This window comes from Capsicum annuum, chromosome 7 (assembly GCF_002878395.1).
Source record: "Capsicum annuum cultivar UCD-10X-F1 chromosome 7, UCD10Xv1.1, whole genome shotgun sequence".
NCBI lineage: Eukaryota > Viridiplantae > Streptophyta > Magnoliopsida > Solanales > Solanaceae > Capsicum > Capsicum annuum.
The window spans coordinates 153,240,319-153,260,983 of NC_061117.1; the positions used below are offsets into that span (position 1 = coordinate 153,240,319).

General features: G+C 33.4%; 1 protein-coding gene and 1 pseudogene across 1 annotated transcript; one reads left to right on the plus strand and one right to left on the minus strand.

The window, feature by feature from the left end:
* Nucleotides 1-1,425: 1,425 nt before the first annotated feature.
* LOC107877849 (arginine decarboxylase) lies at nt 1,426-14,987 on the plus strand. Its single transcript, XM_016724611.2, has 4 exons — nt 1,426-1,638; nt 1,834-1,905; nt 12,143-12,697; nt 12,883-14,987. Exons 1-4 carry the CDS (start codon nt 1,597-1,599, stop codon nt 13,906-13,908), a joined length of 1,695 nt encoding a protein of 564 aa, XP_016580097.1. The 5' UTR covers nt 1,426-1,596; the 3' UTR covers nt 13,909-14,987.
* On the minus strand, nt 2,321-8,980 carry LOC124885636 (annotated as a pseudogene).
* Nucleotides 14,988-20,665: the final 5,678 nt, after the last annotated feature.

Below are 20,665 nucleotides of genomic sequence, written 5' to 3' on the forward strand. Positions count from 1 at the left end.
CATCCTTGAAGCTTCGAGATTGGAGGGTGCTTCTTTTATATTAGGCTTGGGAGAATGAGGACGGCTTATGGGAATGGGTAAAAATGATATTAAGTCTAGATAAATGAGTAATAGATCACACCTATAAATTAGAGTGCGTAAACAATCAAGTAGTTTCTCTTTCTTTTTTTTTTGGCCGGGGGGGTGGGTGGGTGGGTGGGTGGGTTTAGGTTTGATAATGAGAAACCAATATAGCTGACATATAGATAAACTAGATATTGAAGGCCGTGCTAGTACGGACCCAATATATATTATTTTTTAGTCTCAATTTATATGATACAAATAAAATTTTGATAATTAATTATTTTTTAGATATTTTAAATTATTAGCTATTGTAATTTATAATAGTTTTTTGACATTATAATTTACTATTTTAAATTGTTAGCCATTATATTTTATAATACTCTCCTTGACATTGATAGTCTAATATATTTTTAGAATAATTTAAGTTTTTAATTACTGAAATTTATAATACTTTTTCTTCTATTTTAATTTAAGTGATACAGATATAATTTCGAGAGTCAATCAATTATCACGATTCAAGTCCCGAAATAGACATGTCTTAAATGACTCATAACAACTTATTAGAAGTGATACAATAAAATTACTATAAAAAATAGTTGTAAAAAAAATTAAGCGGGCCTCATATAAGATGTCAAGTTAATTTAAAACATCAATAATTAATTTATCTTTTTTTTGTTTATTTTATTTTTTTATTAAATATTTTTTTAATATTTAGATGACTCATAATAATTAATTAGGGATAAAATATTAAAATTACGGTTGAAACAACTGAAACAAACATGTCATAAATGTCTATTTTTTTTTTTTACCAAATATCATTAATTTTTTAATACGTAAATGATATATAATAATCAATTAGGAAATAACTTATTAGAAGTGGTATAACAAAATTAATATAAAAAATAGTTGTGAAAAAAATTTATACAAGCCTTATATAAGATGCCAAATTAATTTAAAACTTGAATAGTTTCTTTATCATTTTTTTGGTATTTTATCTTTTTTATTAAATATTATTAATTTTTTTAATACTTAAATATATTATAGTAATTGATTAGAGATGAAATAATAAAATTACGATCGAAGCAACTGAAACAGATATAACATAAATGTGCATTTTATACTTAAATGACATATAATAATTAATTAGGGGTGATATAGTAAAATTATGAATTAATACTTAAATAACGAATGAAATAGTAAAATTATAGTTAAAGCAACTGAAACAGACATGTTATATTTTTATTAAATATTATTAATTTTTTAATACCTAAATAATATATAATAATTAATCACGGAGGACCGCCTCTGCTTCCAAGCCTAGAATTAGAATATAATTGTTTTTGGTAATGATATAGATAAATATAATTACCCTCTATCAGCACCAGTCATTTTTTGAACCTGAAGACAACATAGCGTCCTCACAGAACGCGCTGGTGTCAAATTTTCTCTCCAGTAAAACTTCCCCACCCAGAAAGTTTACCTTGTCCTTAAACTCTTTTTGAGCAGAAACCACACACAATAAAGAGGAAGTCTATGGCTGTTTCTTTGAATTCCGTCATGGGCTTTCCCTCAACTGTATGTATTTTGGTTCTCTGAAAATTTATTTGTTCATACTTCTAACACTTTTCCTTTATTATAATTTCCTTCCAAATTCATTGCTTATGTGGATATGAGCAATTGAATCGGAATTTGATTGCTTATGCGAATACCAAAATTAACAAGAACAATAATGGAAAATTTGCATTGCTTATTTATTACATTTGATGGCAGAGTTCTCTTGGGTATTTCGGCAACAACTGGAGTTTCAGGCCTTGTACAAGACTAACACCTTGCATTTCCCAAGTGGGTTTTTCCAACTTCTATCTGTTCTTTCTATTACTAGCAAATAGTTTGAATTTCTCTATGTCCCCTGTGTAGCTGGTCCGGCCAGAAAAGCCAAGACATGAAGCTAAAGGGTTAAACAATAGAGTGATAGTATGCCTGTTCTAGTTTCCTGTTGCTGTTCTGTTCTAGAATGCTAGGTATGATAATATAACTTAGCAATGGAAAATTTTGGAAAGTATAACTGATTTAGTTTTTTGTTGAACTCCACATTACATTTTTGAATTAAACTAGCAACTTCCGGAGTTGAATACATCATAACTGTAGTAAACATAATGGCGAAAGCATATAAATTCAATTATTCCAAAGAAAAAGATGCTCTTGCCAGACGCAGCAAAAAAGATAGATTTACCGAGAAGCATAAGAACTCATACTTTTACCGAGAAGCATTAGAACTCATACTGCACCAAGAGAACTTTGCCACTGCAGCACCAACATCCTGACGTTCTCCACCATGGTGTGGCTAACATCTGAACGTTCTCTACCGCGGTCGTGGCCACGGCTGAATCTCGTCTCTGACCTATTCCTTCCATCTTTTTTCTTGTCAAGCCAATGCATCTTCTTAGGTTCATCCTCCTTAACAATGCTGCACTTGGACTTCATGCTCATAATCTTCTTTTCCTCTTGGATCATTTGGATAGGGAAAAGTTCAGGCGATATAGACAATGGATTGCTAAAAGTAACATAGACTTTTTTGTAGTCTGGTTTGTAAGCATAAAACAGATTATATAAACTTAAACAATCTTATACATAAACAATCCTATCCATAATCCTTTGTATTATTCAGGAACGTTGAACTTAATGATTTTCACATACACATAATAACAGTAATTCAATAAAGAATTACTTACCTGAATTCTTCATGGTTTTAGCGAAAGCAAAAGCGTAATAGCAGAAGCACTGAATTGTTTCTCTCTGTTTATCTTACTTTCAGAATAATTGTGATGGAGCTTATTCTTCTTTTGGCAGAGAGAAGACCCCTTTTTATAATGGGAATAGTCAGTTATGTTTTCACGTTCCATCAACGTGATTGGTGGATACAATCATTATCCTACTAGGAGTCAGTAATTGTGAATACAATCCTACTAGGAGTCAGTAATTATCCTACTAGGTAACTTTCCATATAGATTAAGGATTTAACTTATTCAATTATTATTAAGCCAATAAATAAATTAATTATGTGGTCCATAGAAATTTACATTCTCCCACTTGACACACAGTGTTAATTTAATGGTTTAATAGGTACGTCAATCATGTGCACTATTAACGTTAAATCCAACATCATTTGTCATCGTTAAATAAATCAACTAAAATGAGTCATGGCGGTTGTACGTCCCTTTACTTGACATAGTTCCTTCTATGTACTACAATATTAGTCTATTACCTAACATAACCTTTCAAATACATAATGGGTCCAACGATAATACTTAGAATCCTTTATCTAAGTCAGAACCTGTCATCATTATTCACAATAGTATGTATACAAGAGAAAACAGGTAACAACAGAAACATATATAATTTGAGCTCAAAGTGTCAATTTCATAAACATAATAAAGTCTTTACATAAAATCATTCATTGTTATTAATAAGACCCATCCTTTCAACATGTTCAATAAATGTTTTGGGCGGTAATCCTTTCGTCAAAGGATCAGCAATCATAAGCTTAGTGCTAATATGTTCAATTGACACTTTATGTTTCTGGACTTCTTCTTTAACCGAAAAGTATTTCAATTCCATATGCTTAGCACCTTTTGAATACTTATCGTTTTTTAGAGAAGAAAACTGCGGCGGTATTATCACAATAAATTTTCAGCGGTCTGGCTATATTGTCGACTAGTCCAAGTCCTGAAATAAAATTCCACAGCAAATTAGCGTGGACTGTGGCCTCAAAGCATGCCACAAACTCGGCTTCCATAGTGGATGCATCTATAACAGACTGCTTCGCACTCTTCCATGATATTGCTCCTCCACCTAACAGAAACAAATATCCAAATGTGGATTTTCTTGTATCCACACAACCAGCATAACCACATCTAGATGATCAGATCTTCTATAAGTGAGCATATGATCTTTCGTTCCTTGTAAGTATCATAATACTTTTTTTGTAGCCTTCCAGTGATCCATTCCAGGATTATTTTGATATCGACCCAACATTCCAACGGCAAAACTAATGTCTGGTCTTGTACATATTTGGGCATGCATAAGACTCCCAACTATTGATGCATAAGGAATATCTTTCATTTGCTTTCGTTTCAAGTCATTCTTTGGACATTGATTGAGACTAAACTTATCTCCTTTTTGAATTGGAACGGGAATTGATGAGCATTTTTCCATTCTAAATCTCTCTAATACTTTATTAATATAGGTTTTCTGAGACAATCCCAACAATCCTTGTGATCTATCTCGAAATATTTCTATTCCAATCACATAGGATGTCTCACCCATATCTTTCATTTCAAAGTTGTTAGAGAGATATTTCTTGGTATCATGTAACAAACCAAGATCATTAGTAGCCAGCAAGATGTCATCAACATACAAGACTAACATAATAAACTTACTCCTACTGACCTTCAGATATATACACTGATCAACAATATTTTCTTTAAATCCAAAGGTGACATCGTTTCATTAAACCTAAGATACCATTGTCGGAAAGCTTGTTTAAGTCCTTATATTGACTTCTTAAGTTTACACACCATGTGTTCCTTTCCTTTAATAAAAAACCCCTCAGATTGATTCATATAAACTTCTTTCTCCAAATTTTCGTTTAGAAAAGTCGTTTTCACATCCATTTGATGTAGCTCTAAGTCATAATGAGCTATCAAGGCAATTATAATTCTGAGTGAATCTTTTCTAGAGACAGGTGAAAACGTCTCTTTATAGTCAATGCCATCTTTTTGAGTGAAACCTTTGGCAACAAGTCTGGCCTTGTGACGTTTGATGTTGCCAGTTGAGTCACGTTTGGTCTTAAAGACCATGTACACCCAACTCTTTTGCAACCTTCGGGTAATTCAACAAGGTCCCAAACTTTATTCTCTTCCATAGATTTTAACTCATCTTTCATAGCATTTATCCATTTATCAGAATTATTGCTTTCAATGGCTTGTGAAAATAAAACTGGATCATCATCAATTCTCAAGTCAGTTTTTGACTCATGTAGATATACCAAATAATCATCAGAAATAGCAGATCTCCTTTGTCTTTGAGATCTTCTTGATGCTACTTCTTGTGGTTCATCTACTACAGGTTCATCAATTATGGCTTCGTTAGTAGGAATATTAATTTGTTGTTCTTGTTGATTACTTTGTTGTACAACATCTTCAGGAACAACAAATTTTAAAAAAGTACAGGGTAGAGGAATTCGTACTCTAACTTCTTTAATTTACTCATTATGTGGTTCTTCACTCCCACTAACTTCGCCATTCTCAATGAGTCTAGCGTTTCCAGTTTCAACTATTCTTGTACTATGATTAGGACAGTAAAATCTATACCCCTTTGATTTTTCTGGATAATCAATGAAGAAACCACTGATTGTTCTTTAATTCAATTTCTTTTCTTGTGGATTATAAACTCTAACTTCTGCCGGGCAACCCCAAACATGCAGGTGCCTCAAACTAGGTTTCCTACCAGTCCACAGTTCAAAAGGTGTCTTTGGGACTACTTTACTGGGAACCCTATTTAGCAAGTAAACGGCAGTCCTTAAAGCATACATCCATAAAGAAGGAGGTAAAGATGAATTACTTAACATACTCCTAACCATATCCATTAATGTACGATTACGCCTTTCTGCCACACCATTTTGTTATGGTGTACCAGACATTGTGTATTGAGCACATATGCCACGCTTTTCGAGGAATTTAGCAAATGGACCTGGGTGTTGTCCACTTTCATCATATCTTCCATAATATTCACCATCTCTATTAGACCTGATTATTTTCACCTTTCTATCTAGTTGTCTTAGTAATAAATACCTCTAAGGTATTAACCGCTTAAGATTTTTTATGCAACAAATAGATATTGCCATAACGTGAAAAGTCATCAATGAAAGTGATAAAATAATTTTTTTTATTGAAAGATGTGATATCAAAAGGACCACATATATCAATGTGTATAATTTCAAGAAGCTGTGTTCTTCTTGTGGCTCCTTTCTTTGTGTGTTTTGTTTGTTTTCCTTTAATACAATCAACACAAATATTAAGGTCAGTAAAAGCTAAATCTGGAAGAATTTCATTCTTAATTAATCTTTCCAGCCTTTCTTTAGATATGTTACCTAAACGTTTATGCCACAAGTAAGCAGATTGTTCATTCACGAAACTTCGTTTGGTTCCAACATTATGATGCAAAGTTAGGAGTGTTTCGGCAAACAGATTATCAAGATTCAATTTGTATAAATTATCACAAAGAGTACCAGTACCGATGAGATAATTATCCTTAAACAAACTAAAACATCCATTACCAAAATTAAAGAAATATCCAGTCTTATCCAACTTAGACAATGAAACTAAATTTCTCGAAAGAGAAGGAACATAAAAAGTTTCAACTAAATCTAAGTGACGTCCAGTATCGAGAATCAGACGATAAGTCCCGACAGCTTCAACTGGAGCCTTCACTCTATTCCCCATATAAACAACTCTTTCATTCTTGTTTATGGTTTGGATTGTAAGGAATCCCTGCATAGTATTAGAAACATGAACAGTACAACCAGAGTCAATCCACCAAGTATTATAAGGAACTTCAGGTAAGTTTGATTCGAGACATGTAAAAGCACAAGGCTTACCTTTCTTTTCAAACCATGCCTTACGTTTTAGGCAATCTTTCTGAAAGTATCTAGATTTTCCACAAAAATGACATTTTCCATTCTTGTTTCCTTTCTTATGTACTTGAGATGAGGACTGATTAACATTAAGTTGCTTCTGCTGTCCCTTATCATGCTTCTTTCCTTTCTTTTCAGCTCCTTGATGATTTACATAATTAATGGAGTGGGTTCCTTGATTCTTTAGCCTCGTTTTCTCTTGAACCAACATACCATGCAATTCATGCACGTTCCATTTGTCTTTCATGGTGTTGTAGTTCATTTAGAAAGGACCATACTCAGACGATAATGAGTTGATAATGAACTGCATAAGGAAATTCTGTTCCACTTCCATTCCCAATGACTTAAGTCTTGCTGCTATGTTTGTCATTTCAATGACATGCTCATGCATAGTACGTGAACCATCAAACTTCATGGTTGTCAAAGTACCCATTAGTGTCCCAGCAAGAGACTTATCAGCAGTTTGGGAAGACTCTTCCACAAATTTCAGAAGTTCTTTTGCACTTTCAGTTTTGGGAAGAATAGTCTTAATGTTGTCCGCAATATTCATTCGTATGAACATTGGGCCTAATCTGTTAGACCGATCCCAGTGCTTATAATAGAACTTTTCTTCATCACTGCTAGCTTCAGTAATAGCAGTTGGCTTTTCAAAGTAAAGTGCAACATCAAGATCTAAAACCCCAAGATGGAATTTGATCTGTTTGCACCAATCTGAAAAGTTAAGTCCATTAAAAGTCGTAACAGAGGCAGAGTGCGAATGAAGGGCAAGTGCTGCAAGTAGAACATGCTCATTTGTTAATACTTTGAGTTACGAGTTTAAACACATTATCAAATTCAGAAATAATTTACTTAAATGTATATTGATGTTCTCCTTTGGGCGAAACATCAAAATACAATTTTAAACATAATGATGCTATATTTAACACAAATTGATAATGTTTAATGCATCAATTAATAATATTTATTATCTTTGGATAAATAAATAAAACTAACGATACATCAAAATTATCTCTTTAATATTTATTGGTCATACGGACAAACAATCAACCTTTGAATGATCCACAAATGTCTTATGACCAAAAAATTAATTTACCCATAATTATTAGATCAATTATAAGCATCAAGATTAATGGATAATTAATTTAAACTTTAACCTTTATTTTGAAATTAATTTCATAAAGATTCAACCACTTTAGTGATTAACGAATCTTACATATATGATTCCAAGTTATATTAAGAAACAATAAATTTTATTATTGCATACTACAACGTTCTAACAACAAAAAGTTGTTTCTTTAATATTTAAAATAACAAAGATTAAACTCATGTTATTTTAAATAGAATCAATTATAATAATATCAATATTTCAAATTTCGTTATTCAATAATTGTGAAATTTCTAACAAACATAATTAAAATTTACAAGATCTGAAGAAACATTAATTTTAATGGAAAATCATTTGTTCCGAAAATCTGTCTTTGATACCACATGTAAACATAAAACAGATTATATAAACTTAAACAATCTTATACATAAACAATCCTATCCATAACCCTTTGTATTATTCAGGAACATTGAACTTAATGATTTTCACATACACATAATAACAGTATTTCAATAAAGAATTACTTACCTGAATTCTCCATGGTTTTAGCAGAAGCAAAAGCGTAATAGCAGAAGCACTGAATTGTTTCTCTCTCTTTACCTTACTTTCAGAATAATTGTAATGGAGCTTATTCTTTTTTTGGCAGAGAGGACCCCTTTTATAATGGGAATAGTCGGTTATGTTTTCACGTTCCATCAACGTGATTGGCGGATACAATCATTATCCTATTAGGAGTCAATAATTGTGGATACAATACTATTAGGAGTCAGTAATTATCCTACTAGGTAACTCTCCATATAGATTAAGGATTTAACTTATTTTACTATTATTAAACCAATAAATAAATTAATTATGTGGGCCATAGAAATTTACATGGTTTAGCCATTAACAGCCCACCTCTCTTCTCCTTCTTCTTCTTGCCCTCCATGTTAAGGGTTTGGACCTTTTCAACTTCAAAGCAGTACAGAGACTCCAAAACTCTTTTTTATGTCAATCTTGGAAGCAGAGGGGATTGTTTTGAGGAAGATCTAAGTAATGTTGGAGAAAGAGGAAGGCATAAGGAGTTTAATCGGAAGATTTTTGAAGTTTACAACTCTTCTTCCGAATCTACGTCCCATAATTTTTCTGCATTTCAGCCCTTGCAGCCACTGGAATATGGAAATGTGCGGTTGAGCAGAGTGATACCAAGGTCTCTCAGCAAGTATAGCTGATTTTTGTTGAAGAATGGCATCCAAATTAATTAAGCTTAGGTTGACCCTTTTTGGAAATATGCAATATCTTTGATCATAAAGGTAATTAAGCCTTTGGCCTCATCTCTTTAAATTTTAAGTTAAATAACATATGTCATCTTGGTTGGAGCTAAGAAATAACATACATAGTTAGGGATTTTGACATTCATTTTTTTTTCTTTTTTGCAATAAAATGTAAATATTACCATACCAACAAAATTTGAGTACATAGAAAAGACCCCTTGGTTGCCAGAAGATCTAGCTAGCCCAAGTCTCCAAACCAACTACAAACACATCCTACATACAAATCCTATCAATATAACTAACACATTTCCTAGCAGTTTTTGCTCCTCTATACATGTCGACTCTTTCCTTAACTGCAGCTTGAATTAGTTGAACCAAAAACCCAATATTCACAGCTTGTCCTCGAAATATCTTACCATTTCTAGCTTGCCAGACATTGTATAAAACTGCACCATAACTAGCTACCACAATCTCCTTCTTGAACCTTGGCCATAGCTTCTGTCTGATCCACTTTATGGTCAGTTGGACGTCTCTGAGCCCCTATGCAGTTTCTATCCAGCTTTCTATTCTTCTCCACAATGCACATACAGCTTCACATTGAACAAACAGGTGAGAAGAAGTCTCAAACTGGTCCTGGTCACACAGCACACAAGAATTGTGATCACACTGAACACCCATCCTCTGGAGCCTTTCCCTTGTAAGAAGTTTCTTCTGCATAGCCACCCATAACAAGAACCTGTGTTTTGGTAGTAGTTTGCACCATATCAGCTCAGAGCCTCTCATCGCAGGTCTATTTCCTGTTAAATCAATGTACCCTCTTGCTATTGGATACTTTGTTGTTGCTGTAAGATTATAAGCACCTTGACTATACGAGTCTTGCTTGCACAATTTCAACATGTTCAACTGTTTCCAATACCAACTGCAATCCTTTGGCACCTGGTGTACCCATAGATCTTCTCCTTCGTTCATATATAGACTGTGCACCCATTTAACCCATAGTTGCTCCTTATCATGCTGTAACCAGCAGATCATTTTGCCTGCTGCAACTATATTCCATGTTTACAGCTTTTAATGTTCAGTCCACCCTTTGTATTATGGTGATATACTGCCTCCCACTTGACCAAAGAGATCTTTCTCTTATCATCAGTTCTCACCCCAAAGAAATCTTCTACATTCCTTCTCCACAGCCTTAATAACACTTTGAGGTAACAACAACACTGCTCCCCAAAAGTTTTGTAGTGAAAAAATAACAGGATTTATTACCTGCAGCCTTGCCTGCATATGATAAGTGCCTAGTGCAGTACCTTCAACTTCATAGTAATTCTCTGACGTAACTGGTAGGAATCACATTTAGTCCGCATCTTGTGAGATAATGGCAATCCAATATACCTAACAGGCAGTGCTCTAAGTTTGAATCCAGTAATCCACAATAATGCAGCCTGTATCCTCTCAGAAACATCAGCAACAAACATGATGGACTTCTCCTGATTTGCAGACAGTCCAGTAGTTTCAGAAAAATATCTTAATGCTTCCATGACCCTACATACAGATTGTTTAATACCTTTGCATAAAGATCATAAGGTCATCTGCATAGGTAACATGAGTGAGTTTCTGTTTCTTGCACATAGGATGATACCTAAAATCTGGTAATTTTGCTCTTCCTTGTTAGTATTCTTGAGAAATATTCCATCACAAGCACAAATAACAAGGGAGATATTGGATCACCTTGTCTCAAACTCCTCCTCCCTTCAAAGTATCCACAACTTTCTCCATTTACTTTGACTGAAAAGCTTGTTGTAGTGACACATTCCATAATAAGTTGGCTAAAGTCCCATTGGACCATGTCATATGCCTTCCACCAAACAATTTTTATCAAACAGCTCGGAGTTGTATAAATCATGGCAAATCAACACATTTTGAGCCAAATATCTTCCTGTCACAGATGCAGCTTGAGTATCCTCAACCAAGCTATGCAAAACATCCTTTAATCTAGTGCATAGTATTTTTGAAATGCATTTATTAATGGTATTACAACAAGAGATTGGTCTAGATTGACTTGCATCTTCAGATCAATCAGTTTTTGGGATTAAAGTAATCAAAGTTGCATTGACCTGTTTCAATGGCGTACCAGTTGGGAAAAATTCCTGCACAGCATTACACACTTAAGGCCCAATAATCTCAAAAAAGAAAAAATATCCATCAGGACCTGGGTTCTTGTTATGTTTCAATTTTGATGTTTCTTTCTGTTAGCATTTTCTTTCATTGGGTAAAATGTAGGTTGAGATTTTCAATTTTGCATTTCAGTTGATGGGTTCATATTGCATAGAATTTTGATATATAAATAAACATATCATTTCATTTAGAGAGATTCTTATTATTTTACTGTTGGTATTGGTACCTACAGATTCTGTATTTTTCAAATTGAAGAATGAACAGTAACATTGTTCGTATCAGCTAGAGGTTTAGTTTTGTTGGCTAAATCAAGGTTGATAAAACAAGAGGAGGATCCAGCCATAACTTTGTTTTATTTCATTGCAGCATTTGATAGAGAGAAAGTCATGCATGAATGATGCATGTATAATGGTGCTTTTACGTTGTATGCATTTGCTTTGTTACAATTATAATCAAATATTTTGTGGATGTGGATAGGTGCTTGGTTTAGATAATTAGCTTGTTGGTTTATTTAGTTACCGAAGCAACTTTTTGCACAAAAAATAATATCAAACAAAGTTCTAGGTAGCTGAAATGAAGAAGATGCTATAACCAATATAGCTATCAATATTCACAGTCGTGCAAGTTTTTTCCCTTAAGGTTTTCGTGTTAGAAAGTTATTTCTTTGGGGCATGAGCAAACAAGCCAACATCCACTTTAGAGACATTTTTTTGGATGTCTGATTCATTAGAAATTCTTGTATCTCGCTTGGTAAAAGGGATTGTTGCCGTGATTGTGTGAACGGCTCATTTGGTTATATACCATTCATCACCATAACCTCTTTTCAACGTTTTTCGTGGATATGCCATATTGCAGGAAAGGAATGACATATTGCTCGGGAAAAACAAGAACTATACAAGCTTTGCAGGATATAATGGAGTTCCTTTAACAGAAATTTCTTGTGTTCCAAGTGCTGCTGTCAGTCAAAATGAGATTCCTCCACTTGTTAGTGCTTTAAAAGCTTCAGCTGAAGAAAATGCTGCAAGTTTCCATTTTCCTGGCCATAACAGAGGACAAGCAGCACCATCATCGTTGACTCAGCTCATTGGTGCAAAACCGTTTCTTCATGATTTGCCTGAGCTTCCGGAACTTGACAATCTCTTTGCACCAGAAGGCCCCATTTTAGAAGCACAAAAACGAGCGGCAAGACTTTTTGGAGCATCGGAAACATGGTTCCTTGTTGGCGGTAGTACATGTGGAATTCAGGCAGCCATTATGGCTACTTGTTCACCTGGTGATACTCTTATTCTCCCACGGAATTCTCATATCTCAGCCATATCTTCCATGGTACTGTCTGGTGCACTTCCAAAGTACATCGTCCCTGAATATGATTTCAAGTGGGATGTTGCTTGTGGCATCACTCCATCACAGGCAAGTACGACATCATGAGATGCATCTTTCTCGAAGTTGCCTTTCTCTAAGAATTTAATTATCTTGAATGCATAGGTGGAAAGATATTTAAGTGTAAAATTATGCAAGCTAGTGATATATTTATGGAAGTATTTAAAAGACTATTCGTCTTATATCCGTGAAATGGTGAAGTTCTTGTTATGTAGGTGAATGACACAATAAAAGAGCTAGAAATGGAGGGCCGAAAAGCAGCTGCCATTTTGGTTGTGTCCCCTACCTATCATGGTATATGCAGCAACTTGGGTGAGATTTGTCTTATTTGTCATTCTTATAATATCCCCGTAATTGTCGATGAGGCTCATGGGGCCCATTTAGGATTTCATCAGGAGCTGCCTAGCTCATCCCTCAGCCAGGGAGCTGATCTTTCTGTACAGTCTACTCACAAAGTTTTGTGTGCGCTTACACAATCATCAATGTTGCACATGCAAGGAAATCTTGTAGATAGAGAAAGAATCAGCAGAAGCCTGCAAATGCTTCAAAGTAGTAGCCCTAGTTATCTGCTATTAGCATCTCTGGATGCCACCAGGGCCCAACTAAGTGAAAATAGAGAGGATATTTTTGACAAAGCAATAGACTTGGCTCTGGAAGCAAGAAGCTTGATTAGTAAAATTCCCGGAATCTCAGTCTTTGAGTATCCAAGTTTCTCTAGTTCTGTTCATATCGACCCATTGCGACTCACCGTTGGTGTATGGCAGTTAGGTCTTTCAGGTTTTGAAGCAGATGATATATTGTGCAATGATTTTGGTGTTGTTTGTGAACTTGTTGGGACCAAATCTTTTACTTTGGCTTTTAACTTAGGGACTCAAAGAGATCATATCCTTCGGCTTGTAGATGGTCTAATGCATCTATCACAAACTTCTCACTTTCATCAACCTGTCAAAGATGAAGGCGAAAATGTGAATCGTTTTGTATGCTTTGATGATGTTAGAATTAGCATGAGCCCAAGGGAGGCCTTCTTTGCTTCAAAGTGTAAAGTTAGCATAAGAGATAGCATCGGTGAAATTTGTGGAGAGCTTGTATGTCCTTATCCACCTGGTATTCCAGTGCTAATTCCTGGTGAGATCATCACAGAAGAAGCATTGAATTATCTCCAGGAGATCAGAAGCAGGGGTGCTGTTATTACTGGAGCAGCTGATTCCTCCCTATCATCTTTTGTTGTATGTGTTACCTAAGCATTCATCCTGCACCTTTAAAAAGAAGCCTGAAATAAGTAGTTGAAGGACAAATGCGAATGACTTTTGTGTCAGATTACCCTGCATTTGGCATTTAAGATCTTAGCCTTTCCTATATTGCAAGTAGCGGTTTTGGGTATAGTTTGAGTTCAAAGCAACTTGTCGCGAGCCTATTAAAGGAAACTGGCAACTCAAAGGTACCTCACCTCTATGAGACTACTATGTTGGACATTCCTGCTCTAGGTTTGTTTTGCATAAAAACGAAGACATTCACGTTGTCTCTATTGATGTTCTCCCCAACATTGACATCTAGGATTTCCACATCTTTTCCTCATTCTAGTATTACTCTGGCCAAAGGAAGGTGGACATATTTCAAGAGCTAGGACTTTATCAGCGGGGGGCAACAAGATGATCCCCATCAAACTGGACAAAAGCTATACAAGCAAGTGAAGCAAAAGAAACGCCGGCAAGCTATTAATCATTAGACGGCATTTCTAATTGACACACTAGTTCATCTAAAACCAATAAGCTCTTTAGGAATGCTCTTCCTCTTTTTTTGTGCCCTTCTTATAGGGACTGTTAGCTGTTTGGCTTCTATGTTGAGGTAATAATCCTTGTAATCATTTGGGGTGGATGATTTTTTTTTTTTTTTGGATAAAAAGTGGAACAGTAAGAACATGTAACAAGGCATCTATATGGAATTATTTTCTTCTGTTGCAAGCTGGAAAGATCAAAATTGTCCTTACTCTGTTTCTGATGCTCTCTCTTTTTTGTTGTGATGGTAGAAACATGATCTGGACATTAACATTTCAGAAATGCTATCGAAATTGGAACAAAACGAGGATAATTCTTGAAAAGATGGAAATGAAGAGTTCGTTCAGATAATGCAATTTTGTAGTAACTTTTTAAAACACTCCACAACCGTACTTAGTATTTTTGGATGTGTATTTTGAATCTCGTGCTACTTTCAACTTCCAAGAATGAAGTATACAAATAGTAAATGTTGCAGTCTCTTATTAATTGTAATTGGTGGTAAACCACTTTTTAATATCAAAAGGAATGAACTTTAATGCGTGACCGATTAAGAATTCTTTTTTAATATATACTCCCTTCGTCTCAAATTTTCTAATTTGATTTTTCATTTTATTTATCCCTTTTCATTAATCAAGAAAAGACGAACATTTTTTTTCATTTTTTACCCTTTGCATTAATTATTTTTTTTTCAAATTAAAATGTAAACATCATTTAATAAGGGCACTATGATAAACTAGTTATGTTATTAATTATATTTCTTAATTAATGTGTTATCTCAATTTGGGACGGAGGGAATATATTCTCTTTTCTCTTATTATATAAAAGTGAGTTGGCCGGCTGAAGCAGCGCTCCGTCGACTGTCTGCTTCACCTGCTTGCTTCATTATTTTACTATATCACATCTAATTAATTATTATAAGTTATTTAACAAAAAATAAAATATACATTTATGATATGCATGTTTCAGCTTCTTTAATTATAATTTTACTAAATATCATCCTAATTAATTATTAGAAGTCATCTAAATAATATATATATATAAAAGTAAAATTGATATAAAATGACGAGTTAACTCTTAATATTTTAAATTAACTTCATATCTTATATGAGGTCCCCTTAATTAATTTTTCACAAGTATTTTTTATAGTAATTTTGTTATATCACTTCTAATTAGTTGTTGTGAGCCATTTAAGACATATTTGCTTTGATATTTCAATCGTGATTTTACTATATCACATCTAATTAATTATTATGGTCTAAGCATTATGCCACTTAAATTGAAATATAAAGAAAAGTTTTATAAATCACAATAATTAAAAAACTTAAATTATTTAAAAAACGTAATTGACTATCAATGCCACAAATTTTTGAACAAAGAGAGTAACATATATTATTTGAAAATTACATAAAAAAAATTATAAATTACGATAATTAACAGTTTAAAATATCTAAAAAAAATTAATCTGTTATATATTTCAAAAAAATACGTATAAAATATTACAAATCACAATGATTAACAACTTAAAAAATTTAAAAGATATAAAATATTTGATTGACTCTCGAAACTATATCAATGTCACTTAAATTGGAATAAAAGAAAAGTATTATACAACAACAAACCCAGTACATTCTCACATCGTGGGGTCTGGGGAGGGTAGAGTGTACGCAGTCATACCACTACCTCTAAAGAAGTAGAGAGGCTGTTTCCGATAGACATTCGGCTCAAGGCAAAGGACAGTATATATAGAAAATAGAAGAAAAGTATTATAAATCGCAATAATTAAAAACTTAAATTATTTTAAAAATATAATTGACTATCAATGCCACACAAATTTGTACAAGGAGAGTAATATATATTATTTGAAAACTAAAAAAAATTATAAATTATAATAGTTAACAACTTAAAATATCTAAAAACATATTAAAAGTATGATTGTTTATCTAAATTCTATTTGTGTCGCATAAATTGAGACAAAAAACAAACATATATTGAACCTGTGTTATCTGAAAAATAGTAATATAGTCCCATCAAATTTTATTTTTCACACTCATTATTAATTTATACATTTGTAGAGTTTAATTTTTATGGTGAATTAAATTATTGAAATAAAATTATATATTTATATAATAAATCATGATTATTGATAATTAAAAATATTTTAAAAATATATGCAAAAATTACTTTAAAAAATAAATTTATTTAAATTTTAAAACTCAAAAGATGTCACATTAATTTATATGATTATTATTATAATATTAATTTAGAATAGATGTCGAGCACGGGCTTCTTCCCACTATATATATATATATATATATATATATATATATAAGAACTAACAGAAATATTATAAACGAGGGAGGGAGGGGGGGTCCTTTAAAAAATGTGAATTTTTATTTTTTCTAAACAATGCTCCCACCAAAAAATTACTAAGAGAGGTAGATGTTTATGTTGCACAATGTCTTAATCAAACTTAACTACCAATAATTTAACATCAACTATATATACATAACAAAATAAATTTAATCATGTATAAATAATGTAATTTTTCGCCGAACGAGAATTTGAATGAACTCGTGAGCATATGCTAGTTCCGCCTCTGCTATCAACCATATTCCCTTACCACGTAGATAAAGGATGAAAACACAAGACAAAAAGCATAACAAAAACTTATTTTGAATGTTTTACACCAAATCATACAACTTATCATGATCAAGTGATTTAATAAAATAAAAACACATATTATTTAATCATGATTAAGTGAAAAAAGTCTATATTTAAACACATAACAAACATGTATTTTCTTGGAGTGAGAAAAATTTTGTGAAAAAATACATAGATGAAAGTTTGAAAATCAACAACAGAAAGGGGAAAAAGTTATGTCAAGGGTTATTTAGTATGAAAATCAGTATGGATACAAGTGGTGCAAACAGATCCGTAATTATTATAACATTTCCAGCAATACCATGAAAAAAGATTTTATATTTCATTTGAAAAATACTCCATTCTTTTATCTTTTAACAACATTTTCGGCTACACTTAAAACACAAAAGTTATGTTTCTAGAGTATCTATATTCTGCTCATAACTTCTATGCTAAGACTAAAGCAACAAAAATCTCAGCATATAGTCATCAAAACCCATGCTTATTTTCTTTGGGCATCCTAGATATAACTCAAAGAATCACAAGATCATAAGAGCCCCAAGACAAAAAAGATGAAAGTCGTCACACTTTCACTTGATAATTGCATAACCCAAACTCATCAGTCTTGGTTTCTTTAGAGTTTTACAATCTCGTACACATAGTGGGCTGCATCAGAAGGTGCAGACGATACTTGTCCACCAATTGAAAGTCTATACTCCTATCCAGAGAGACAAAATTGAGAATCAAAATTGTTAAGAACAAGAGAAAATTAGACTTTGTACAATTAGTTTGTTAGTTGGTTAAAAGTTAGTTATACATAACAGACTACTCTAGTATAAGTATTACAGCTGCCCAGTTTCATCAAGAGAATAAGAATTTCTCTTTGCTTTCTTCTCCATACATCTCTTCTTCTCTGACTCATTTACTTCACCCTCATTAATTCTGCATTACTCAACATGGTATCAGAACTATGAGCTGCTAATTGACAGCTCTCTGTTTTCCGATTATCTTTCCCCTTCTGTTAATTTTGGTTTAATTCAATGTTGTTCGAAATTCGATCGATTGATCATTTCTTAATATCAATTCTTTAAGATTCTCTCAATTTTTTGACTTCTTCGATATGATGAGTTCTGGAAGCCGAAGTAGTGGTTTGCCAAATGAATCCTCTTTTACGACTGAGGAGGACTTTGGAGTTGGTGCTGCAGTTAATGCGACTCATCCCTTATTTTTTGCGCCTGGAGATACTAGTAGCATATCATTGATTTCTTTTCAACTTATAGGGACAGAAAACTACTCCCTATGGTACAGGTCCATGAAAATTGCTCTCTTGGAATGCAATAAGCTTGGTATTGTGGATGGAGCTTGGAAGAAAGAGCAATTTCATGAAAAATACTAGTATCAATGGGAGAGGTATAATGCAATTGTACTTTCTTGGTTGATAAATTTAGTTTCACTAAATCTGGTTAGTGGTATAACCTATGCTTCAGATGCACACGTAGTATGGACTGAGTTGAAAGAGAGATTTGATAAGGTTGATGGCTCTCGTTCGTTCAACCTTCACAGAGAAATTACTACGTTGGTTCAAGGCACTTCTTCAATCTCTGTGTATTTCTCAAAACTAAATGATCTTTGGAATGAAGTTGAAGCATTGGTTCCATTACCTAGTTGTAATTGCAATAAGTCAAAGGATTTCTTGGATCATGTGCAAAGGAAAAAGTTATACCAATTTTTTATAGGATTAAATGATTCTTACATTCAAGCAAGAAGTCAAATCTTGCTCATGAATCCTTTGCCGACTGTAAATCAAGCTTACTCAATATTGATGAGTGATGAAAGCCAAAAAGGCTTGACTACTACCTCAGGAATTCTTGGAACCTCTCCTGCAATTCCTATTAGAAATTATGAGGCCATAATATTGTACAGTTCTAGGCCTAACAATGTCCAAAAATTCAAGAAACAATATACTGTACAGTGTGATTTCTGTAAAATGAAAGGGTATACTAAAGACAATTGCTACAAGATTGTAGGGTATCTTACTGATAGGTTCAAAAAGAAGGCTGGAGAGTTTAATGTTGGAACTGGTGCATCTCAAGGATTCATTGTTGGTTCTCGTCAAGGTTCAAAGACCGGTACATATCAAGCTTATGCTAGTGTTGATTCTCAGGGTATAATGGAGTCAAAATATGTTGTTTGTGATCCAGTTCACCCATATTCATCAGCTGTACTTCTTAACAGTCAAATGCAGGTGCCTTGCTTCTTTACAAAAGATCAATATGATCAGATTGTGACTATACTGAACAACATGCCTCATGCCACTCCTGTTGCCAACACAGCAGGTATGAATACCATTTCAGGTTTTGTAAACCATCGAAAAGAGTGGATAATTGATACACGAGCTACCAACCATATGGTAGCAGATCCTGATCTTCTCACTAGCTTCACCAAACTAGACTCTAACAAATCCAGAAAGGTGTTTTAACCTGCTGGTGATGCGGCCTATGTCACTCATGTGGGCTCAAGCATGATTATTGCAGAGTATAATATTAATAATGTTCTGTATATACCTTAGTTTAAATTTAATCTTCTCTTAGTATCCCAGGTAACAAAAGCTTTACAATGTGTAGTGGCATTTTTCCTTAACTTATGCATATTTCAGGATCTCTTCAATGGGAAGGTGAAGGGGATTGGTAGACAAGAGCATGGCCTATAATTGCTGTCTTCTTTCAGTATCAAATCAGTATATGCTGCAAATTCTTGTTTCTTAAAATCTAAAGATAGTCTAGTTGATGTTAATCTTTGGCACATGAGACTTGGTCATAGTTCATTCAAAGTATTAAAAAAGTTGTTTGATGTTCCTTTGGACAAATATAACTCAAACATTAGAAGTTGTTCCATTTGTCCTTGTGCTAAGCAAGTTAGAAATTCATTTTCTACTAGTAATGGTATTAAAAGTAATGCTTGTTTTGACATGCTACATCTTGATGTATGGGGACCTTACAAAACTACTACGTATAATGGAAACAAATATTTTATAACTATTGTTGATGATTTCTCTAGGATGACTTGGCTATTCTTGCTTAAAATAAAATCTGATGTATGTGTTGCTCTAAAACAGTTTATAGCTTATGTTAAAACACAGTTTAACAAGTATGTAAAAGTTATTAGGAGTGATAATGGTACAGAGTTTATAAACTCAGTATGTGACTCCATGTTTAAGTCCAAAGGTATCATTCATCAGACTTAATGTGCTTATACCCCTCAGCAAAATAGTGTTGCTGAGAGAAAGCACAAACACATTTTAGAAGTCTGCAGAGCAATCAGACTTCAAGGTCATATACCCTTAAAATTTTAGGGCCATTGTGTCCTAGCTGCTGTATATCTTATTAATAGGATGTCTACACCTGTCCTTAAAGATAAATCTCCATTTGAAATTTATATGGTAGAAAACCATCTCTAGAACATCTCAGAGTATTAGGATGCTTAGTATTTGCTAAAAATGTTCATGAAACTGGCAAGCTCAAAACTAAAGCTATAAAAGCCATTCATATGGGATATTCTCCAACCCAAAAGGGCTATATACTTT

What these genes read in the sequence shown, in the direction of transcription:
- LOC107877849 (XM_016724611.2), top strand. Translation starts at nt 1,597, where the DNA reads ATGGCTGTTTCTTTGAATTCCGTCATGGGCTTTCCCTCAACT. An exon ending in TCATGGGCTTTCCCTCAACT is followed by an intron (nt 1,639 to 1,833) that starts GTATGTATTTTG and finishes ATTTGATGGCAG; the next exon opens with AGTTCTCTTGGGTATTTCGG. An exon ending in GTGGCATCACTCCATCACAG is followed by an intron (nt 12,698 to 12,882) that starts GCAAGTACGACA and finishes CTTGTTATGTAG; the next exon opens with GTGAATGACACAATAAAAGA.